A 25,902-nucleotide genomic window follows, 5' to 3' on the forward strand; every position below is an offset into this window, starting at 1 on the left:
GGAAAAACAAAAAAAATTAATGTGATTTATCGCAGTGGTCTAGAACCAAACCCACAATAACTCTGAAGTGTGCCTGTACAAGTGTCCAGACCCCACCCTAGACCTGCCAAATGTCAATTTCTAGGGTGTGAAGTCATGTGTTACTACTTTGTAAAATTCTATTATCTAATATGCACACTTCTCGTTAAGACCTACTAATTTAGAATATTTAAGGAAAATAAAAATTATACTACCAATTGTTCTACAAACTTCCATATTACTTGATACGATCAGGTCAGTTTTTTTTTTTTCAAACCTCAATATCCACTTCATCCCTACCACTGCAAGCAGGGATTCTTCTCAAGAAGCAGGCAGTCTTGAGATAATCATTTTGCTGTGGTTCTTAAAATGGGGTACGAGAAGGCTGGGGAGCGGGGTGCAATGAATGGTGGTTGGAGCTCTGCACTTGGAGTTAAAAGTAAATGCTTTCACATGTATTGAGAAGAAGGGGGCCAAAGCTTTCATCCATTCTCCTAAGAAAGATGCTTCGGGTGGTTAATAAAAGAACTAATGCTTTAGAGACATGACATATATTTGGTATACATCAGTGAACTCCTGTCTCACTTAATTACCTGATATCGTGATGAACTTCCTTTTCATATTTTTCTTCTCTGCGCTTTTTACGACAGCAAAAGATGATAAGACCAATGAGCGCTAGAGCAAGCAAAGTTCCTATAACGGCTCCTGCAATTAGTCCAGCTTTATTTGAAGCTAAAATAAGAAGAATAGTAAAAAAAATATATATATATATATACATATATATATATATACATGTATAGATATTGAAGGTTGGCTATACATTTTTAGATTGATTTCATCACATGTATTAACTTTAAGAGACAAATTATTTAGTCTTTTTGATCTGGGGGAAAAATTCATAAAAAGAACTGTCTTCTGAACTGTATAATCTATTTCATGCATTAAAATGATAAAACCTGTCTGAAAGATTTTAATATTCAAAGCTATCTTGGTTAACATATAAGAATGTTCTAAGCTACTCATAATAGCTAAATATGGTACAAGGGTTGATTTGACAACTCTTACCTTCTTAATATATCACTGCAATTACGAAGTTTTTTTAACAAAATATATTTTTCTAGAAAAGCTAATAATCAAACCACAGTGTTCTGATCAAAGTCAGTGTCCCTTTGCCCTTAACACACACTTGCTGACTGAACTAAAGGAGGTGGTATAAAGATAACAGAAACAAAACCACCAACAGAAAGAAGATACTTACGAGGGACAACGTTTAGACGCAACAGGCACTGATCAGAGCCCACTCTGTTTCTGACCGTACAGCTGTATGTCCCAGAGTACTCAGAAGAGGCATTTTTTACAGATATAACAGATGAAGTCATTTCTATGGAAGGAGGAAAAAGAAAACAAACTTATTTTTATAGTATGTATTGTTATCAGGTGTTAGTAAACATAGCCCTCTCCAAATTTAACAATCCAGTTAAAAGCAAGACAGACCAAGGCTGGATGCAAGCAAACTGGCACTGAGCCACACAGATGTTTCCAGAATCCAATCATGCTTCCAGTTCACGGTATCAAGGTGAAAGTAACCATGATCCCCTGCACCACAGAGCCTCAGCTGGAGCAGGGGGGTTGGTTCACTGTGTAGCTGCTGCAAACCCATTTTGGGGCACATCAAAGACTATAAACACTACCACATTCCACAAAGGATCTTTCATGCAGCAGGAAAACATATAAAACCTACTTTATTCCCCCCTAGATGGAAGAAACATACAAAAGGAAGTCAGAAGAGGACTTCCAGATTGGTCTCTTAGTTTGAAAAAAAGAGAAGCAGAGAGAAAACCTACTAAAGACCAGGATGCAGTGGATGGCGGGGTGGAGCCTGGTCATCAGTTTGAACTAAGAAGTCAATTATAACAAATAGGTGAGCAGATTTGGCCAATTTGTAACTTTCTAGTTAGTGTCACACGGGTTTTCTTTTAATTTATAGACACACCATGGGTAAATTACTATATTTTCAATCTAAGCAAAACACTAAAGATCCAATTTTTATTATACTTTAGCCACTATCTAAGTTATAATCATGAACATGTCTCATCAATTAAAAAAAAAATTGGCCAGGCACAATGGCTCACACCTATACTTTGGGAGGCTGAGGTGGGTAGACAGCTTGAGCCCAGGAGTTTGAGACCAGTGTGGGCAACATGCAGAAACTCCATCTCTACAAAAAATACAAAAATTAGCAGGGTGTGGTGACACATGCCTATAGTCTCAGCTACCCGGGAGGCTGAAGTGGGAGGCTCACTTGAGCTTGGGAGGTGAAGACTGCAGGGAGCCGAGATCCCACCACTGCATGCCCAGCCTGGGTGACAGAGCGAGACCCCTTGTCTCGGAAAAAAGACAAAAAAAAAAAAAAAAAAAAATACCGAAGTAACTAATATCCTAAAAAAATGAAATCATAGAATAGCTCTTAATTTATAATAGATGACACTAAATTGATATTATAAAACACTGAATAATTCCCATGGAAATCCTGATTATTCTATGTAGAAAAGGGAAACAAAGCATTTGGGAATCTACAATATATAAGCAGGCTGGGCACATGCCCGGACTCATGCCTGTAATCCCAGCACTTTGGGAGGCCAAGTAAAGAGGACTCCTTGAGCCCAGGAGTTTGAGACCAGCACAGGCAACGCAGGGAGACGCTGTCTCCACAAGTTTTTTTTTTAATTAGCAGGGTGTGATGGCATGCACCTGTAGTTCTAGCTACTTGGGAGGCTGAGGTGGGAGGATGACTTGAGCCTAGGAGGTCGAAGCTTCAGTGAGCTGTGATTGCAGTGAGCCTGGGTGACAGAGCAAGGCCCTATCTCAAATCACACACACACACCCCTACTAGATCTTAGTCCAAATCAATGGCATGTGGTACAAATACTATGATCAGCAGTACCTGCTAACCATGAAGTGGGCATTTTCTGTGAGTCAGACAATTTTTGCCACTCATACTGTAATGGAAGTGAACCTTCTTTTGGTTCACATTTTAGTTTAAAGTCGCTTCCAATTTCTTCTGATCCATCAACGTAACATCGTGCACCTGAAGGCTTAACTGAAAAAGAAAACAAATTATAAATTTACACAAGAGAATGGAACTTACTTTTATGAATACAGCATTGTACACAACCACTGACTCATTATCAGTTGGTTCTCGGTCCAGAATTCACAAAAGAATGAAACACCACAGTAAGTGATCAACATCAGTTTATTCAGCTTTATCTGACACAAAACAGCAAAGAATAAGCTCAGACAAGCAGCCACTGCATTAGTAGATATGGCAATATCTCAGGCATAGCTCGGTGCCTGTTCATTTCATGGGGCACACCTGAAAAAAAGCAAGAATAATGCACTTGCTTTTTTCAGCAAGACCACTTGAGAGGGAAGGAAGCTCCCCCTTCCATTCCTTAGCTGTTCTTCCCCATGCTTGACATGTAGCCCTCTGGCAGTATGTGCCAAGTCACATTCCTCTAGGTGCCATAACCCTGACAATCAGGCAGTTTATCATCAACAATACTAACAACACTCAGTGTAGCAAGGAACAACTAGCATTCTGCATTTACATCAACTCAAATCCATCCAAAGAGCAGGCTACAAAAAAGAAAACCTGGGCTGGGCATAGTGTAATCTCAGCACTTTGGGAGGCCAAGGCAGTGGGGGGATCACTTGAGGTCAGGGGTTTGAGACCAGCCTGGGTAACACAGCGAGACTCTTGTCATTATAAAAACTTCGAAAAATTAGCTGGGTGTGGTGATGTGTGCCTGTGGTCATAGCTACTTGGGAGGCTGGGGTAGGAGGATGGCTTGAGACCAGGATTTTGAGGCTGCAGTGAAGCTTTGATCATGTCACTGCACTCCAGCCTAAGTGACAGAACCAGACCCTGAATCAAAAAGATATTCACAGCCTGGAAATTCATGCGTAAAAAAGAATATTTAATTAAAAAAAAAAAAAAGGAAATCTGAGGTTATATTCCAGGTGTTTCTGGGTAACTGTTGAGAACAGCTACTAACTCCATTACCTGCAACTCACCCCAATCCTGGATTAACACCTTGGCATTGCATACTCTTCTGCTGAACTTTAATAAGGTATAATATTCACACAATAAAGTTAACATGTTAATCACGTGGGCTGATTACTTTTAATAAATGTGTCTATATCCATTAAGCACCACTCCAACCCTCTCCCAAGAAAGTTCCCTCATGCTGGTTACAATAGATGTGACTCCAAAACCCTGGACCCAGGAAGCCACTGATCAGATTTCTACCACTGTAGATTAGCTCTTCTTCTGGAATCACATGAATAGAATACTACAGTATGTATTTTTTTTGTCTTCTTTTATTCAGCATAACATTTCTGAGATTGAGCCATGTTATTGTATATACAGTTATTTTAGTATTTCAATGGACTGTAACCCAAGTTTGCTTATCCAGTCACCTGTTAATGAATACTGTGTTTCCAGTTTGGGGCTACTGTCAAAGCCTAGTTAGCCAAACTGACAAGGGGCAAGTGTGTAGTCTATCAAAATCAGATTGACCAGTGAGGACGGCATTACGAGGAACCATGGAATGCCACTGGACAAGAGCAGGGATGCTGAAGGACTCTCAGGAGGTTGTAAGGAAGTAGCCATCAGCTCTCAATCAGCTGTTTCTGAGATTAGGAAAAACGGGGATTAAACAGGAAGCGGGAGCTGTTGAGGAGGTGGGGCCATTTAGTAATTGAGTATTCCAGTAAAGGATGGGTAGAGAAATGTGGGTCTGGGGGCAACATTAGAGAAGACAGCAATAGTCTATGCTTTACTACTGCTCTATAACCTTGGGAAAGACAATGTTTTCTATAAACTCTGTGGCTGACTTTAATCTGTATCTGTCCTTCTGGCTGACACACGTCAAGACTGATTTTTTCTTTTTTAGTTTAAGCTGATTTTCATTTTTTCAATCGTGAATGGGTTTTTATTCTTTCACTACTATGAATAAAGGTAAATGCATTTTTGTTTTGCAGGATTATGAACAACGCTGCTTGAACACTCATGTGAACACTGGCATATGCTTTCCTTTGTCTTAGTAATTGCTGGATCATATGGTGACTGTACATACTTTAACAATGTAAGGAATTGTCAAATTGTTTCCCAAAACTGGCTCAACACGATTTATCATATTCAGTGGGGTATCTTCAACTAAGGTTATCAACCATGACCTTACTCCTTCTTAGTAACTCCTTAACAAATTTAATTGTATTCCCCTTCATCTGCTCCTACTTACATTTTTAAAATAAGGGTCAACACATATTTAACTGCACTGTTGATTTTTCCAAGCAAATCTGTTTATTTTTCAATCTGACCAGGTGCTCTGGAGACTACATTAACTGGACTTTTAAATAAGTTTTGCAAATTATTTCATCCTGGGAGTCTTCAATGAAATGAGACTTGTTCTCTTCCATTTCTTCAAACTACCAATAAATCCTTTATTAGAATAAATTACTAGCAAATAAATAACTGATGCAATGCTTTGTGCATCAAACATCTATGGGTAATATGGTATTCTAACTCTAACACTCATCCTTTCTATATCCATTTTCTCCCATATAACCAGCAATCAAAACATATCTAATAACGGATAGCTATTTAAAATTGCTGCTAGGAAATTCAGGGCCTCACTACAACCCGGCCACAATAAAACAAGATTCTACCAACACAGGTTTCTGAATGACACTTTGGAGCAGCCCACCTGCTTTCCACTGGGAAGAGAAAGTACAAGTCTTTTACATGCCAACATCCAACCATTACACTACGAGGAAGATTAATTCTTAACCCACGGTACTCTGCTGGAACAGAAGAAAACCACAAAGAGAGCACGAATAAAGTCTTGTCTCCTAAATGTTTCTTTGATATGGACTTCCCACATACTGGCTGCTGTTCTCAGAACATCTGCCTCCATGACAGGACATGAAGGACAAACAATAGTCCTTCTCAGATAAGGGTATGTGACCATCAAGTTGTAGTTGGACATGGTATCCCACCAATTTAGTAATGCTCTGCTCCATACATGTATTACTTCATCATCTTTCCCTGCTAGTGGCTACACCAGTCTACTGGAAATACTCTCTAAATCCCTACATGGGACAGGGGATACTTTTATCATGACGTCATCCTTCCAAGAAATATAATTTCTTATTAGTTCAAAAATACCCTGACTCCAGGCAAAAATCTATCAATAGATGCTAAAATCAATAGGCAAAAGTTAAATAAGAAACAACATATCTGCATAGTCTCAAAGTAGCTCCCCCAAGACATTTTTTAATTATAAAGGGAAAAATAATAACTCTAGAGTGGAGAAGCCCATCAGATAAAACTTAAACCAAGTGATCACGATTAACAATAAGACATGACATCAAGTGCCCCCGGATGTGACTGGAGGAGATTAAGGAGATATAAATGCAATGTGGATTCTAGATGCAATCCTAGTACAAAAACGACATTACTGGAAAACAGTAAAATTCAAATTGGGTCTGTAATTTAGTTAATAGTATTGTATCAATGTTAATTTCTTGGTTTTGATAATTATAACATGATTTTGTAAGATGTTAACATTAGGGGAAATTAGATGATGGGTCCACTCTTAGAAACTTCCTCGTATTTTTGCAACTTTTCTATAAAACTAAAAATTACTGTAAAATAAAAAGTAGTGAGGGGCCGTGCCCAGTATCAATGGTTTGCAAATCCCTTAGGACCTTTAAGGCCAGTGATGACTGAGCCACTACACTTGCTGTTGCCACTGTGATCTGGTGGCATGGTGCAGTGGGAGCATACCATATATGTCCAGGAATTGTTAACTGTGCATGTTCTGCTCTTCAAAACAACTCTGTCCTTTATACCAAAAGGTTTCAATAAACAGGCCCTTCCAGAGCTCCAGGGGAAGGTGCCCGTGATATAAGGCCACAACGGTAACCTTCTATCAATTCTCTTTGTTAACATTTCCCACTTCCGCTTCTTTACTGAGCTGCATCCACACAAGCTTGTGCTGTGTCTGAAAGAGCAAGGCAGGCATGGCAATGGGGCAAGCTACAGCAACATGCTGCCCCTCACATCCAGATGACTATCAATCATCTCTCTGGGTTAGTGGCCACATAACACACAAGCTCAATGAATGCACTGCCATTACCCTGTGAATGCCATGATGACAACTACTTCAGATTTCCCACAAAAGAACCAAAGCATTAGATAGAGCCACTATCAGTCAATCAGATGAGCTCCAGTGACCACCACTTAGTTGGGTCACTAGAGGGCACTTCATCTTATCTTTTGCCCCAGATAATCCAGGCAGAATTTCCAGGCAAAACTAACAGATAAGCTTCAATCCAATTAATTTTCACCTTCAAGAGAATACAATTCTGGTGGTTTCTGCCAGCAGCAGTCATAACTCATCTAAAAACATGGAAGAAAGGGTTACAAGAAATTCTCTGGCTCTGACACAACCTCGTCCAGATTAGAGTACCAGTCATCCCTACTTCTCTTCGGCAATCACTTCCCTGCTTTCTCCTCTCATCCCCAGTTTATCCCCTCTCTCCCTCCTGGGTTTGAACTGAAGGCTGACTTGGCTATAAAATTCTCCCCAGGAGTAACTCAGGGTGAACTGTGTCAATGCTTCCCACTTACCCATTCTTAGGACATGCTGGGGTTCAAAGTTTGATATAAAAAGGCCATTCCTACTGCCAGGCAGTCATGGCTCCTGCCATGAGTGAACTGAGCCACATTATGTGCCATCCCTACCACCCAACTCAGGTTCCTTTTTGGGAAATGTTCTGCTGTAATGTTCTCTTCAGTTGAGAACTGCAAATGTGATCCTGAACCTGGTCCCACAGGATCCAGACAATACATAAACACACAAATATGCTTGTCCACAACTCTTCTGGGAATATGTGCCAACCCCATTAATCCCAGTGTACCTGTCCCATCAAACAGGGGTTTCACAATAAATAATCCTGATAATCAAATATCTTCTGCTGCGCATATCATGAACCAGTTAATATTCCGTATACATCTTCCAACTTAATACTTCCTAGAGAGCAATGTTGGAAGAAAGTATAGTCAGGGTTATAATCTCAGGAATTCCTGGGTCTGTGATAAGAATTCAGACCAGGCAGCCGGGTGCGGTGGCTCACACCTGTAATCCCAGCACTTTGGGAGGCTGAGGCGGGCAGATCACGACGAGGTCAGGAGATTGAGACCATCCTGGCTAACATGGTGAAACCCTATCTCTACTAAAAATAAAAAAAATCAGCCAGGTGTGGTGGCGGGCACCTGTAGTCCCAGCTACTCGGGAGGGCAAGACAAGAGAATTGCTTGAATCCAGGAGGCGGAGGTTGCAGTGAGCCGAGATTGCGCCACTGCACTCCAGCCTGCGTGACAGAACGAGACTCGGTCTCAAAAAAAAAAAAAAAAAAAAAGAATTCGGACCAGGTGTTAATCTTTCACTTGCTTATACATTTACAACAAAGACAAGTTACTCCATGTTTACTCAATGAAGACACAGAAAATTCAAATTTCCAACATTACCGTATTCCTTTTCCTGGTTCCTTTTTTAGACTGACTTACTTTCACATCACAAGAAACATTTTTAGTTAGTGCGATTCAGAATGATGCATTTCACCAGGACCTCTTCAGGTCCCCATTCAATGATGCTGCCAGCAGATTCTATCTACCAAGACAATGCATGGATTTGCCATGAAGGTACCCAAAAATCCCCACTCTTGTTCCTAGTCTCTAGGAGTAATAGTTAAGCACTGGGTCTACTTGTAGGAGGAGTAGTTAAGTGTTGGGTGCCCAAGTCATCTTGAACATTGCTCTCCTAAAGAGTATTCTTGTAATCTCAGCACTTTGGGTGGCCGAGGTGGGTGGATCACCTGAGGTCAGGAGTTTGAGATCAGCCTGGCTAACATGGTGAAACCCTGTTTCTACTAAAAATACAAAAATTAGCCAGGTGTGGTGGTGCATGCCTGTAATCCCAGCTACTTGGGAGGCTGAGGCAAGAGAATCACTTGAACCTGGGAAGCGGTGGCTGTAGTGAGCAGAGATTGTGCCACTGCACTCTAGCCTGGGCAACAGAGTGTGACTCCATCTCAAATAAAATAAAATAAAATAAAATTAAAATTAAAATAAAGAGTATTCTTTAGAATATTCTACCCCACCCCTAATCAGTTCTCTAAACAGAAGGAATGAGGTAAATGTTGATGTGGGAGGCCTGCCCTGATCAGTTATTTCCAGTCATGCTAGACAATTCTAGCATCAGCTTTTCCTATGAAAGTCAGTCCCCAAGTGTCCCCTAAAACATGAGGGCAGAGGAATTTACTGTCATTAAAAAGAGAGCTAGTCAGCTATGTTTTTCTAAATGGTAGCCAATGTACATTTTGTGTAAAGCTTATCACAGTATGGTTTTAGAAGTATATTTATGAACTATTATCTTTCAGTTTCTCAATTTGAAGGGGTTAAGAGTGCTTGTAGACATTATCACAGAATCTAGAGAAGGATAATAAACTCTGTATCTTTGGCAGTTTACAAAGCAGTTTATACTACCTCCCTCTTAACTATTATAGAGAGGGCTATATCAGTGAATGTCTCATCTCCTCACTTTAATGATGAAAAACAGTGACACCAAGAAGCTTAAATACTATGTGATGCCTAATGGCCTTACTTGAATTCAATATTCCTTCTTCCATATTTCTTCACCTCCATTCTAAATGCTTACATTATTCATCATAGAAACATGGTTCTACATAATTCTCAGGGCAAATTCTGAGGACAAGGCAAAAACCCTAGATCTCCTAACTCCTGGCTTAGGGTTCTTCCTCCATACCATAATACTCGTTCACTTATTTTCAAACTCTTACGAATTTCACAAAGAAGTTGATCACTTCTTACTTTTCCTATCCAAACCAAAAGCTAGTTTTATATTTGATGCTATCCAACATAGAAGTACTTCAAGTGTTTAAAATTGTTATTCTAAAAAATTAAGCTTTGTCTTATACAAGTGCTGCCACTATAGTACTATGACTAATCATTCTCTTACTCAGTAACCCATTAACACAAATAAAAATAACTTACCAAGAACTACCAGATGGATCTTCTTATTTGCAACACCAGGGGCTTTTTTCACTTTGCACTGATATGTGCCAATATCTGACAGCTGTAAATTCGTTACATTTATTGATGCATCACCAGATTTGAGATCATTACTCGTAAAATGTACTCGGCCTTTCAGATCTGGATAGTAGTCATCATAAATTTTGTCTCCAGAATATAAAATAATCTAAAAGAAAGCCAAAATTAGATAGGAGGAAAAACAAACACACACACAAAAAACTGTCTCTTAAAGGAGCCCTGGATACACCTGCTGCTACAGAACCCCCACCCCACCCGACCCCGGCAGAAAAGAAAAAGAACACAGTATTATGGGGAACCTAAAACTATCCAAACCACAGAACGAGAAAATGGAAAGGAATCAAAGTGATCCTTGGGTATAGTCCCAGACTTCTATTTTTAATGGGGAAACCAAGATGCAACATGATAAAATAGTAAAGCCCTATACTGTCCTAGAGAGCAATTTAGTAAGATTGGGCAGGAACACAGACTTGCTTGTTCGTTGTCTTTTCCTTTTCTTTTCTTTTTGAGACAGAGTCTGTGTCTGTGGCCCAGGCTGGAGTGCAATGGTGAGATCTCGGCTCCCTCCACCTCCCGGGTTCAAGCAATTCTCTCGCCTCTGCCTCCCCAGTAGCTGAGACTTCAGGCACATGCCACCACGGCCGGCTAATTTTTGTATTTTTAGTAGACAAGGGATTTCACCACGTTGGCCAGGCTAGTCTCGAACTTCTGACCTCAGGGGATCCACCCGCCTTGGCTTCCCAAAGTGCTGTGATTATAGGTGTAAGTCACCATGCCTGGACTGCTCATTCTTATACACTCTATTTTTCAACTGCCTCTGAGGCTGTAGTTTGCCAACCAAGTGTAACAAAATCAAGTACCTACTGCCTCCTGCCCCTACAAAAGGCTTATCATAATTTGCCTGTGGAATCTAACAAAAAGATAACTTTGTTTGGTCTTAATACTAAGTTGGAGTTACTTGAGGGCTCTAGACTCTAACAGATAAAATCATAAAATAAACCTCTTAAGATATGTGTACCCAGGTTAACAAGTCCTTTGAATGAATCTTCTGTAACTAAAGCAAAGACCTGTGCCTAATCCACTGAGTTTTCTGAATCACACATAGCCTTTGAAGGCAATTACTAAAGGCTGGATGCTTTAGAGGGAAATAAAATTTGTGTTCGGAATACTTTCTTGGAAGAGAACTGTAGTAGTCATCTCTAACAATCTCTAAAATTAATTTAACACATTTTATAATTTTTCTTTTTTGCTAATGAAATCTCTTCATTCTGGTTCCATCAGACCCATGGGCCAAAGAGCAGTGATGCCAAAACTCAGATAATAATCAGGAAACACAACTACAGCCTGTATCCTGCAATTAATTTCTTTTACCTGAGTGCTAATTATGGGCATCATAATCAGAAAAACTGTCATCTAAGAACACTGTTTTCCAGGTTTATTCCGCAGAAACTTCTTGAGTGGAGGAACTTGGGTTCTCTTCTATATTATCTCCTTCCCAACCACACTGACCCCACCCTAATCCACCAAAGATCTTTTTTTTTTTTGAGACAGTCTTGTTCTATCGCCCAGGCAGGAGTGCGGTGGTGCGATCTTGGCTCAATGCAACCTCCACCTCCTGGGTTAAAGCGATTCTCCTGCCTCAGCCTCCCGAGGAGCTGGGACTACAAGTGCCCACCACCGCGCCTGCTAATTTTTGTATTTTTAATAGAGACAGGGTTTCACCACATTGGCCTGGTTGGTCTCGAACTCCTGACCTTGTGATCCGCCTGCCTCAGCCTCCCAAAGTGCTGGGACTACAGGCCTGAGCTACCGTGCCCAGCTAGATCTTTTATTTATATATGAACTGTGTGCATCTAGGTTGCGCTCAATACCAGTTTGCTAAGCAAATAAAAGAAGTAGTCGAAGGGTCCACAGCTGACTTACTCTGTAAACACAAGCCATTACTTTATTTGCTCAATCTTCTTGACACACCCACTTGTCAAAGACAACACTGACTACTCCACAAATCTGGCTACTCTATCTTCCTTTGATTAATTTCTTTTGATTAAAAGGCTTATCATAATTTGCCTGTGGAATCTAACTCTAAAGGTGGTAGACTTCAATCTCTTGTACTTCCAATAGCTCGTTATGCTTCACACACACCTTAGTAGTCTCTTAAGGGTGGCTTGAGAAATAAGATGCATTCCCGCTCTTGGTTATTTTATAAGCTAGTTTAGTGTCTTCCCAGAAAACAGTGTTATAAATATTCGTTAAGGAATGGGAAATTTACCATAAAATTTTACATGTCTTCACTGATTCCCCTTCACAACCCTGCAAGGACGATGGCATTGTCCACATTGACATTTAGGTGAGGAAAGAAGTGGCTCTCACTGATCAGCTTTTGCCAAGTCACACAACAAAGATGCAGACCAGATCCATTTAACTTGGCACAGTACATGATTATCATTTCAATATCATTTACAAGCTTACAGAATGCTTGTGAATACAGTATTTTGCTGAATTCTCATAATGACCCTGAGATGCTAGGTATAGCTGTTCCTACTTTACACATGAGGAAACAGGTTTATGAAACACGGGAGGCAGCACAGGACAGTGCAAAGGATAATAGAGCAGCTGTGAGAGTCAGAGGGACCTGGGTTCAAATCCCAACTGCATTTGTTACTCGGGCATGAAAATCTCTGGGCCTCTGTTTCCTCCTTGCCATATGTATAATAGTTCTCACCTTACTATGTTGTTTTAAGGCTTAAGTATATACAATTAAAGTATATAAAACACTGCCCAAGCACGCTGTTCACAGTAACTGCTGACTAAAGAGATCACACAAGGAATAAGAATGCAAATTTCTCCACCTCAGTCCTCCAATTCCTAGTTTTTAACCACTCTGTCTACTAGCTGAAATATATTAAAATAGGGGGTCAGTTAAAAAACATATGTAGCTTAAATTCCATGTATGCATCCTCTTCTGCATCAATCTCTTCCTAACCCTTCTTTCTTTTGGTCTGATGTGACTGTGTTTTAGATTAGAAGCTAGGTTTTTAACCCAGAAACAGTCACTCAGAGTCAAGTCCCAGTTTCACATTTATCTTACAACTCCTGTAGATGGCAAAGCCGTGCCTCTCACTCAGCATGGACGACTTGGAGTCTTCTTCCCATTAACAGACACACTAATGGCTCAGGGCACAGTGCTTCTTGGTCTCTACATGCACCTGGTCACAAGCTTCACTCAGCAGAAGCACTGAAGACCCACGCTCTCCATATGCATCCTAGGCTTCCCCTATCTTACACACAGGGTCAGAGTCCCGGGCTCTAAAGCGGACAGGCACTGCACTGTCACAGGAACGGGGAACTGCAGGACCTCAGACAGGAGCCTGTACTCTAGGTGCCAGCACCTCCAGAGAGAGAGAAGGGAGAGAAGGGGGAGGTAAGAGTGACAGGGAACAGGGCAACGAGGCTGAGTAGATAAAATGAGTCAGGCCCGATTTATTTTGCTCAGGGAAACAGAAAGAAGTTCTGGCAACAGAATCAGGGCAGAGGTTACATCTTTGGAGGGGGTGGCTCTAGTCACTCACAACTTGGGAAAGCATCTTAATTATTTCCTTAACATAAACATCAAGGGCAAACTGACTGGATTTTCCAAAAATATTAATTACCTAACTGCACTGATTCAGCCATTAAATGGAAGCATGTTACTTGTAACTTTTAAATATCCCCTTCTTTTACATGAACAAATGACGTAAAAACAAAATTTCTCTTCCAAATATATATATTACTATATTTACTTAAATATTTGGACTTATTTTCCTCTCCCTGATCTAATATAATTTATTAACTTTTTAAAAAATTAAATGTGTCAGACAAAGACAATATGCAACATTCTAAATAAAGTATTCTGGAACCATTGAAAAGGTAAAACACGACATGTATTTGGAGATGAGATTATTAGGCATGTTTCCGCCTCTGTGCTATTTTTGGCTTTCCAAGTTTTCTACATTAGACTCTTATTACTTTGATTAGAAAAAATACTGAAACAATGTTTTAAGATTTTTTAAATTTAAGACTAAATATTTCATAGATTGTTTTTTGCTCTAAAGACTTCATTTTTATACTGGGAAGTTTTAAAAAAGTAAAAAAAATTAATTTAAAAAGACTAGATTTTGTTTTTTAAAAAATTCATTGGACAGGATATTTAACTTGAAAAAATAAGGAAAATAGACTGTAATACTATGTAGTTGTTACACCATAGCTAATGACACTTCTACTGCTGACAGAATCCTTGGGTAAAACTTAACAATTTCAATTCTGTCTAACGTTTAACAAAGCACAGTTATGTGCCATCTCCTAACACGACACACACTCCTGTCTCAACGTCATGTCTGCTCCATCTAGGCCTCTGCTATTCCCCGCCTCAAATCCAGATTGTCAGAACTTTCATAAGTTCCTCTTCTTCCCTGAAGTGTCTCTAAAACTCCAGTGATCTTTTCCTCTTCTGTAACCTTAGGTCACACTCATTATCTATTTCCCTCCATTACATGTGTCCTCAATTTCCACCAGAGCAATTGCCTTCCTCACCCAGACCATAAAGCCTGAGAAGTTGGGGGGCTTCCTTCCTAGCTCCCTGCAGCCCATCCATGTGACTGGCAAGGTGATGGACACATCAGATAGTTGCACAGACAGCTGCTAAGTGAGCAAGGACATATCAAACTTACCACTTGATCCACCTTCTGATTATCAGCTGGTGATATCAGCCACTCGATGTCCAGCGGTCCCTGGTCTTCGGGACTAAGCGTAAATTTGCACGGCAGATAGGCAGTTTCCCCTTTGGCTTTTTCAATCATCTCTTCAGGAGTAGTGATACTCAAACTTCTGGCGAAATCTAGAAAAGAAATGTACATGGGACTAAGCATTTGCTATTATGCTAACAGCCCACGCAGTGCCCTGCAGCCATTGAGAAGCAGCACATTGACGCGAGGGATACAGGACGGGGTTTGGGTCCCAAGGAATGGAGTCCAAACTCAGAGATGCCCAGTTTTTAATTTGTGCCTTTGTAAAAGTAGAATGACACAAGTAGTATCATCTTATCTGATACAATTCCCTTAAGGAAAGCTGTGAACTTCCTGACATTATGTAAGTTTCTACTGGTAGAGGGTTTCTATATGCAAGCAGATGTTTAAAACTGAATTTGGCTAGAATCTCTGAAATGTGAGTGATATAGTTTGGATTTGTGACCCCGCCCAAATCTCATGTTGAACTGTAATCCCCAGTGTTGGAAGAGAGGCCTGGTGGTAGGTGACTGGATCATGGGGGTGGATTTCCCCCTTGCTGATAGTGAGTGAGTTCTCAGGAGATCTGGTTGTTTAAAAGTGTGTAGCACCTCCCCCTTCTCTGCTCTGGCCACATAAGACGTGCCTGCTTCCCCTTCGCCTTCTGCCATGATTGTAAGTTTCCTGAGGCCTCCCTAGCCATGCTTTCTGTACAGCCTGCACAGCCAATTAAACCTCTTTTCTTTATAAATTACCCAGTTTTAGGTATTTCTCTATAGTGGTGTGAGAATGGACTAATATGGTCAGTCATGTCATACAAATTTAAGGCTACATTAATTCATGCTCACCACAAACACACAGGGAACTAAGTCACTGTCAGTAGGGTATATGCTGATCAACTGTGACACAGTTTCTGCCAAGGCTTCTTTAAATTTTTATTAGATTTAATTCTATAACCTTCTATTGAATGCTTAAAAATATTTCTTTTTTTTTTTTTTTTTGAGACAGAGTCTCGCTGTCGCCCAGGCTGGAGTGCAGTGGCAAAATCTCAGCTCATTGCAGGCTCCGCCCCAGGGGTTCCCGCCATTCTCCTGCCTAAGCCTCCCGAGTAGCTGGGACTACAGGCGCCCGCCACCTCGCCCGGCTAATTTTTTGTATTTTTAGTAGAGACGGGGTTTCACTGTGTTAGCCAGGATGGTCTCAATCTCCTGACCTCACGATCCGCCCGCCTCGGCCTCCCAAAGTGCTGGGATTACAGGCGTGAGCCACCGTGCCCGGCTGCTTAAAAATATTTCTAAGCAGTAAGTTTTGATGAGGATAATTCAAAAAAAAAGGGAACACTGTCAATTTACTTATCTTTTAAAAATATACAGCCAGGCATGGTGGCTCACGCCTGTAATCCCAGCACTTCGGGAGGCCAAGGTGGGTGGATCATCTGAAGTCAGGAGTTTGAGACCAGCCTGACCAACATGGTGAAACCCCATCTCTATTAAAAGTACAAAATTGGCTGGGCATGGTGGCACATGACTGTAATCCCAGCTACTTGGGAAGCTGAGGCAGAAGAACTGCTTGAACCTGGGAGGCAGAGGTTGCAGTGAGCCGACGTCACGCCATTGCATTCCAGCCTGGGCAATAAGAGCAAAAACTCTGTCTCAAAAAAAAAAAAAAAATTACTAAATAGTTGACTCATTATTTCTGAGACACTTCTTACTATTCATCCCTGTTTATTTCCCCTCTGAAAAAGCCAATAATCACATTTATTTTATTTTATAAAAGATATCTTAAAATTACATAACTTAATTTCACCAATATGGTGAAACCCCATCTCTACCAAAAATACAAAAATTAGCCTAGCTGGGTGTGGTGGTGTGCACCTGTAATCCCAGCTACTCAGGAGGCTGAGGCAGGAGGATCGCTTGAACTGGGGAGGTGGAGGCTGCAGTGAGCCAAGCTCGTGCCACTGCCCTCCAGCCTGGGTGACAAAGCAAGACTCTGCCTCAAAAAGTTAAAAAATTAAATGCAAATTTAGTCTGTAAGTGAACAATCACATAAAACTTTTTTTCCTATTCACAGTATAAAAGTATGCATAGCACTAGTTTGTCACATATATGGTTTACTTGTGATTACCCAACATTTTCTTAAGTATAAATTCAAACATCTAAAGTATGCATAACCGTTAAGTTTCACTACTTTCTGTTGAAGAGCAACTCTATCTGGACCTATGTCACCTGACTCTGACAACCTTCAGAGCTGGACGATGACCTGGAAGAGGCCCTAAGCACTAAGATATGGTATGGTGCACAGGGCCTGCCTCTCTCTTCCTCTCCCTTTTCCCCTGCTCCCACCAAAAAAATAAACACATTAGAGCAAAATTAGGAGTAAATCAATCCAAAGTCCTAATTCTCCACGTGACTATCTTGATGTTTTTCAAATAAATTTTGATAGAACAAATCAAAATGAAGAGGAATTAGTCACTGCATGATTCTTTCCATTAGTCCTAAAATAAGCTTAATATATACAGACTATCAGTTCTAATAAAATTTTAATAAAGTCAAAGCCAACAGACTCAGAACTAAAGAAAATCCTGGTTACATTCAACACCATTTACATTTAGGCACCATCGTAAGCTTTCAATCACATGTAAATGCACTCGTGAAATAAATTTAAATTGGGATACCAATTATCTGCAGCTGCTCCCTTAAACCTGAGGCCCGCCCAGCTTTGACCAACAGGATGTGCAGGAATGACCTGTGTAGTTCCGAGGTTAGGCCTCAAAAACCCTTGCTGCACCCACTCTTGCCTCCTTGGTCACTGGCCACTGTGTGAACAAACCACAGAGGGGGCAACGGAGGTGTCTGGCCAACCCTAGAACACTCAGCCCTAGTCCAGACCAGCTCTCTGCAGCCCCACTGTTGAGACCATAATTTTCCATCCTAGCCTAGTCTAACTAGCAACCCACAGGATCATGAATATATGACTTTTGTTTTAAGCCTCTAGAGTTTGAGTTGTTTTGTTATACAGCAAATATTGACCAGACATCATCCAAACCCACTGATCCAGCCCAAAAGTCCAACTACTCTGGCCTCCATTTCATGCCCATGTTTCTATTTAAAATGATATGATTTGGTATTTATGTACATAATCTCAAGTGTTTCTCCTAAATATTTAACCTAAATACACTCTATTATTTCTAATAAACTCAGTTCCATTCCTATCTCATTCATTAAGGCATTTCTACCTCTCCACCCTACAATGATTTTTCTTTCTTTCTCTATGAATGCTGATTGTACTTTACTTTCTACCATCGGTATCACTTACTCGGCACTTAGCATATGTTGCCTTGGAATTTTTTTTCCTCTATAAATTTTATGGTGAAACTGACTTAGGTGGCATCCAGAGTTGTGTCACATCTTCTATTTTTTATTTTTTTAAGAGATGAGGTCTCACTATGTTACCCAGGCTGGTCTCTAACTCCTGAGGCTCAAGTAATCCTCCGCCTTTGCCTCCCAAAGTACTGGGATTACAGGCTTGAGCCACTGTGCCTGGCCTGTCACATCTTCCTAGATGTGGAGAAACTTATCTTCTTCCCATGCTACCTTGTACTTTTGCGAACTTTTAAAATGCATGCCCTGATTTACTATTAAATCATTAGCTCTATTAGGGTAAAAGAGATTGCAAATTGCGGCTACCTCTATCTCCTGCTGTAGTTCTTTGCACATAATAGAAAAGAATTAATGAGTGAATTATAAATTTGATCAATTTTAGAAATTTAGTTTGGTTATTAACACATCATGCATCAAATAATATGAGTAATCTAAGTACACTTAAAAATACAAATCTCATTCCAAAACTTATCAAGAAATAGTTCAAATATGGAGCTAAGAATATATAAGTGAGAATGAAAAATCGCTATCAGTAACAATAAAAACTTCCTGGTTACTGTGTGTTTTTAGAGTTTTCATTTTGTAGAAATCAAATAAAAATGTTAAATAACTTCAATTAGACACCCACATTTGTAAAAGTTGAAATCCCCCAAATTCATGCTCTCAGTACTTACTTATCAAAATAAAATACAACTTAGTTTTTACATTATCTTTCTTTCTTGTTTGATACATAAAAATTAATTTTAAAAAACTGCCTTAGTCATATATGTGTAACAAAATAATCTGAAAAGATATATGTCAAATTGTTAACAGCAATTACTTTTGAGAATTAGGATTTTAAGGAAGACAACTGTCCATTTCTGCTTTATTCTGAGATTTTTTAAAATGAGTATGCTGCTTATGATATTTTAAAATGATTTTTTAATGACTTTTAGATTTTTTTGTTTTTTGTTTTTCTTTCAAAAAATGGTTACAGCCTTGAATTCCTCTTCATTGCGTTGCACTAGAAATGAATGAAAATCTTGAGATCATATAAAACAGTTCCTGGGTTTCCTAGCAACACTGAAGGGCCTCTTTTCACAGAGGCATAGTTTTTCAAGTGCTGAAGTATGCAACAGACACAAATTATAAGACAAAGGACAGACACTTGGTCTCACACAGCGGCCCTGGGCATCTTTCCTAATACTGCCCAATTTTATTTATGCAGCAAGTAGATTAACAATTTAACTTGCAAACTACTTGCACGTTGAAACACGGTTTAAAAGGTAAATCAAATATCAAATCTTCTTACAATTTTATTCAAATTTATATTCAGGATGTGATAAAATATGCAGCACATTATTAAGCTGCAAGTATTTGCAGTCTAGTTAATAAGTGCATAACACTAGATCATATTATATAAATAAACAGACGGAACCACATCCCATATTGGCAGTGACTGAAATAACATTTCCCAGTTTTCTGCTTGCTTTTCTTATCTCCAGTTCCTAAATCACTTGGATCTTTAGAGCTTCTCTTCTGCACAGTCTGACTTATATCTGAGCATCAAAGTGACATGAGTTCATCAAAGAGTATTTTTTTAGCCCTTGATGTCACCTTCTACTAAGGCCTTAGAAGATCTGGTTCCACTATAAGATTGGAAGAAAACTGGAGAGAATGGAAGAAGCTATTCTTCTAGAAGAGAGGTAATGTTATGAACTGATAACATGCGTTGGCTTCTTTCATTTGCTTTTTCAAATTTAAGCTGTTTGTTAACCTAGATGGTCTTCAGTGATCTTTTCCTTCTGGCAATCTTAAAATCATAAACATTAGAAAATGCTCATGAAATGTTATCATTAGTTTTTTAAAAAGAGAAGTAAACATGAGAATTTTTAATAATGTTTTGAGTGAGGAAAGCCTTAGAGAAAAGTAGAAGAGAAAAACACAAAAGCTATGGAAGAAGACAAAAATTTAACTATACTAAAAATCTTATTAGAAAATCACCATTTGGCAAAAACAGAGTAATAATTGTTTCAGGCAAAATATTGAAAATTGGTGCTGAAAGGCATGATGAGAAACAGCATTTGTTACATAATGTTAAAGTATCTTCCCACAAAACACTTTAATTACAGAGGAAAAAGTAGTAACTTTACAGTGAAGAAATCTGGTATACATCACCGTAATCAAACGATCAAATTTACCTTCACTAGAACAAATGGACATTATGTACCTCCTGATTAGAAAAGAACATAGTATTACTTCTGTAGTATTGCATACCAAGTCAAAAATGCATACTGTAGCCATGAAAAGACATGGAGTAAATTTAAACACAAATGCATACTACTAAGTGAAAAAAGCCACTGCATGATTACAACTATGTGACATTCTGGAAAAGGCAGAACTACAGAGAGTAAAAAAAAAAAAAAATCAACGGATGCAGGGGAAAGAGGGAAGAGGAGAATAGGTGGAACATAGGATTTTTTTTTTTTTTTTGAGACAGAGTCTTGCTCTGTCGCCCAGGCTGGAGTGCAGTGGCACGATCTTGGCTCACTGCAAGCTCTGCCTCCCGGGTTCACGCCATTCTCCTGCCTCAGCCTCCTGGGTAGCTGGGACTACAGGTGCCCACCACCACGCCCGGCTAATTTTTTTTGTATTTTTAGTAGAGACGGGGTTTCACCGTGTTAGCCAGGATGGTCTCGATCTCTTGACCTCGTGATCCGCCTGCCTCGGCCTCCCAAAGTGCTGGGATTACAGGCGTGAGCCACCGCGCCCGGCCGGAACATAGGATTTTTAGGGCAGGGAAATGCTTCTGTGTAATACTATAATGGTGGCTGCATGTCATCCATTTGTCCAAACCCGTAGAACGTACAAAACCAAGAGTGAACCCTGATGTAAACTATGGACTCTAGGTAATGTTATGTCAATACGGGTTCATCAATCCTAACAAGGTACACTCTGGTGGGGGAGCGTGTTGACAAGCGAGGGAGATGGTGGTGCGTGGGGGAAGGGGGTACAGGGGAACTCTGTACTTTCTGCTCAATTTTGCTGTAAATCTAAAACTGCTGTACAAAATAAAGTCTATTTTAAAAAAACATTAACAAGAGAGCACACAATCATATTTATAATTAAATATAAATTAGAATAATGTAACATATTTCAAATATAAAATTGATGGTGATTAAAAAAATTCAGTACGGCCAATCTTGGCAAAAGTGTTGGAAACTGTGGCGACACAGAAAGTAAATCAGTACAACCTACTGTCAACACAGTAGAAGACGTGTGAAATGTCAGTGTGCTAACCTACTTCTAGGAACTGCAGCTGAGCTCTCATAACTGAACAGTTCATATGTACAAGGATATTACTCACTGATGCTCTCTGAAACAGAAAAACATCTGAAAACAACCTAAATGTCCAACAACAGGCAGGAAAATCAGAGTAAGAAATTCAAGCTCATCTACCTCAGACAAAGAGCAAGGACAAACAGATCAGGTAGGACCAGTCCCCTCCAGCAATAAGATGCTACTAAAATTTGGCTTCTGGGGAGTAACGCTGACTTTCACTCATATAAATAGAAGTATGACTAAATATTGCCACCTTCAGCTTTGGTTCCATTCACCCAACAGCAAATACAATCATCGAATCAAATTAGGTCTTTCAAAAGGAACATAGCATTAAACATATAATAATGTTTACTAATAAATATATTAATAGAATAAAAATACTTTTGGGGGACAGCAGTAGAGTAAATCATGTCCCCCCCAAAATTCATGTTGAATCCCTGACCTTCTATGTGACTGTATTAGAGGTACGGCTTTTAAGGAAGTGATTAAGATTAAATGAGGCCATAGCATAGAGCCCAGAACAGATGGAACTGACACCTGCTTAAGAGAAGGAAACACCGGAGCACTCTCCCTGCCACGTGAGGACAGAGGGAGAGGGCAGCTGTCTACCAGCCAGGAAGACGGCCCTCACCAGAAACCAAACTTGCTGGCACCTTCATCTTGGACTGTCCAGACTCCAGAGCTGTGAAAAACCAAGTTTCTATTGTTTAAGGCATCTATGGTTTTTTGTATTGGTATTTTGTCTATGGCATTTTGTTATGGCAGCCTGAGCAGACTAATACAGACTGCATACAGAGCAATGAAGTTTCTCATCATAGATAGGGTATACTGTTCAACTGGACATGAAGTTAATGAATTCAGCAGAAATTCTCAAGAAGATTTAAACATACTGGGAATTTGCAAAATGATGGAAAAATGTACTTTTCAATCCATAGTCAATAAAGACACGAGGGAACTGCCTGGATGGTCCTTCTCAGGAGAAAAAAAATTATGTACATTAATATACAGACGTGCACAGGAATTTAAATTTATTGCTTATCTGTAAGTCAAGCATTATGCAAAGGGCTTTAATTATTTCATTTGATCCTTACAAAACCTGTGGAACAGGCATTACAGACAATGACATCAAAGAACTGCTTCTTATGCAAAATCCAAGTAAATGTTGAATAACACCAGTTACTTAATCCAGACTAATGTGGAAGGAGAAGAGGGAAGTGAAAGATTATAAAGGCACTGAAATAAGAAAAATGAGGATATGAGACAAGAAAATTCAAGAGCAGGAAGAAGTCTGTTTAGGTAATAGGGATATCCTTGTAGATCCCCTGAGAATCGAAAATAAGGAAAGCACAGACCAGCGACAGTTTCAAAGCTGGGCTGGAAGACTTCTAATAACACAAGAAAATATGGGGGTAATTTTATAATTCAACCCACATACTTGATTTGGAGGCAGGGGGACCAGTGGCAGCAAGCTGAGATGATGTTTGATCAAACTGTCTGTTTCCCCAGCAACGCTAAATTTCTCCTTTGAACTCCTTATCTCAGTGATGTGACCTACCACCAACACTTTTGGCAATCAATCCCTGCATAAGATCACAGATGTGAGAAATAGCTGCATCACCAATCATCTGCACAAACCTGGATAAAATGAAAGGCAGCAGGGTATCAACGTTCACTCATTCAAAGCATACTATGTCTTATTAATTCTGCCTCTTTAATACATTCCAAATCCAACCATTTTTACCTATAACCAGGTCACTATTATCTTTCACATGGCCTGGATATAGCCTGCTAACTGGCTTCCCTGCATCCACACTTTCTCATTCTAACTTGTTCTCCATACTTCACCCAGAGTGTTCTCTATATAATTGCTTTTATTTATCAATTTTTTTTTTTTTTTGGGGGGACGGAGTCTCGCTCTGTCGCCCAGGCTGGAGTGCAGTGGCGCAATCTCGGCTCACTGCAAGCTCCGCCTCCCGGGTTCACGCCATTCTCCTGCCTCAGCCTCTCCGAGTAGCTGGGACTACAGGCGCCCGCCACCACGCCCGGCTAATTTTGTGTATTTTTAGTAGAGACGGGGTTTCACCGTGGTCTCGATCTCCTGACCTCGTGATCCGCCCGCCTCGGCCTCCCAAGGTGCTGGGATTACAAGCGTGAGCCACCGCGCCCGGCCTATTTTTTTTAAACAGGGTCTCACTCTGTTGCCCAGGCTGAAGTGCTGTGGCACAACCAAGGCTCACTGTGGCCTCAAACCCCTGGGATCCTCTCCTGCCTCAGCCTCCCAAGGAGCTGGGACTACAGGTGTGTGCCACCATGCCCACTAATTTTATTTTTATTTTTATTTTCCCAGTGGAGATGCAGTCTCGTTATGTTGTCCAAGCTGGTCTCGAACCCCAGGGCTCAAGTAATCCTCCCACCTCGGCCTCCCAAAATGCTGGAATTACAGGCATGAGTCACTGCATCCAGCCTATAACTCCTTTTGTAAAAAAGATGTCATTGACATGTCTGATAATCTCTGGTCGCTCCTCATTGATTCAGACACCTTAATTCTCCCTCAAGGTCCTTTATGACTAGAGGCCCTCTAGCACCTTTAGCTTCTTACCACTTCCCACTCCCACAGTATAATACAGCCATCATCATCTCGCCTCACTCAGCACGAGCACAGTGCAAGATACCTCCTCTTGCTGGGCGCGGTGGCTCACACCTGTAATCCCAGCACTGTGGGAGGCCAAGGCGGGCGCATCACGAGGTCAGGAGATCAAGACCATCCTGGCTAACACGGTGAAACCCTGTCTCTACTAATACAAAAATTAGCCGGACGTGGTGGCACATGCCTATGGTCTCAGCTGCTTGGGAGGCTGAATCAGGAGAATTGCTTGAACCCGGGAGGTGGAGGTTGCAGTGAGCCGAGATCACGCCACTGCACTCCAGCCTGGGCAACAGAGAGAGACTCCATCTTAAAAAAAAAAAAGAAAAAAAAGATACCTCCTCTTCTGCTCCATCCCACCTTTTAGGCTTACTATGGTCTCAGTTCAGCCCCTTCCTCCAGAACTTATGTCCTCTAATTACTCCTTGGACTAGCACTAACAATGCTTTCATCACAGGCACTTTCTTCACTTTACTGAAACTGCGCTTTACTCTGTGTACTTCTCTCACCCTCTGCCTCCAGGGACTATTTCACATTTGACTTTGGTGGCAAAGCTCATGCTGTTCTTGATCATCACTGGTTTTCTTTAGCAGAGCAAAATTTTGGGCACTTGGCATTCAACAAACATTTGTTGAATGAAGGTTTTCTTTTTTCTATCACTGAGGAAATGAAACAAAAGGAACACTTTGAAACATATTTTCTGTGTTTTTAACCTATCCCAGAAAGATACTAGATGTAAACCCTGATCAGTGATGGCACATGCACAGGGATTTTAAAGATCATGACTCACTGTAGAATTCAAGCAGGGACAGAGAGCAGCTATGAATTATGAGTTAGGCAACTGCATGACTGCATAATCTGTCTTGACATCTAAGCAGTCAACAAAGCACTTTGTTGTAACAACAAAACAGCAATCAGGCAAGTCTGGATGCCTGGAGGTAAGCAGATCACAATTTTGGGATCTCTGAGGGAAGTGGCGGGCAAAACAATGTTCACAGGCACAAGTACCTTTGTATAAGAGAAGGGAAATTGCACTAGGAATGAATGACGGTACATTTACAAATAGTGAAAAAAATTGACAACAAAATTAACCACAACAGTGAGATTGTTTTGGTCTAGGACCAATAATAAAAACAACAAATCAGAGGAGGCACTAAGGGGAAAAAAACAAATCAGTCTACATGTGTGGAACACTGTTGGTATATGCTTTTCCTTCTATGTGTAAAAGTCCCTTTTCTCTCTTGCTCCACCTTCTCCCCAGAGAGCACCTCTGGCCATTTATCAAAATACATTTTAGGTCGGGCATGGTGGCTCACGCCTGTAATCCCAGCACTTTGGGAGGCTGAGGCAGGCGGATCATTTGAGGTCAAGAGTTTGAGACCAGCCTGGCCAACATGGTGAAACCCCATCTCTATTAAAAATACAAAAAATTAGCTGGGCATGGTGGTGGGCACCTGTAGTCCCAGTTACTTGGGAGGCTGAGGCAGGAGAATTGCTTGAACCAGGGAGGCAGAGGTTGCAGTGAGCAGAGGTTGCAGTGAGCTGAGATCACACCACTGCACTTTAGCCTAGGAGACA

The 25,902-nt window shown here is 40.4% G+C and overlaps 1 protein-coding gene across 2 annotated transcripts in view; it reads right to left on the reverse strand.

The window, feature by feature from the left end:
• The window catches only part of CXADR (CXADR Ig-like cell adhesion molecule), a 72,515-nt gene that overhangs the window by 24,938 nt on the left and 21,675 nt on the right, over positions 1 to 25,902 (reverse strand). For both annotated transcript variants that reach the window (XM_032174658.2, XM_032174657.2), the window contains exons 2-6: positions 14,923 to 15,089; positions 10,160 to 10,364; positions 2,963 to 3,118; positions 1,277 to 1,399; positions 612 to 750 (exon numbers count right to left, since the gene is read on the reverse strand). In XM_032174658.2, coding sequence (XP_032030549.1) covers positions 612 to 750; positions 1,277 to 1,399; positions 2,963 to 3,118; positions 10,160 to 10,364; positions 14,923 to 15,089 — 790 coding nt within the window. The remainder of the gene's footprint in view (positions 1 to 611; positions 751 to 1,276; positions 1,400 to 2,962; positions 3,119 to 10,159; positions 10,365 to 14,922; positions 15,090 to 25,902) is intronic.

Source organism: Hylobates moloch, unplaced genomic scaffold, assembly GCF_009828535.3.
Source record: "Hylobates moloch isolate HMO894 unplaced genomic scaffold, HMol_V3 SCAFFOLD_14, whole genome shotgun sequence".
Lineage (NCBI taxonomy): Eukaryota > Metazoa > Chordata > Mammalia > Primates > Hylobatidae > Hylobates > Hylobates moloch.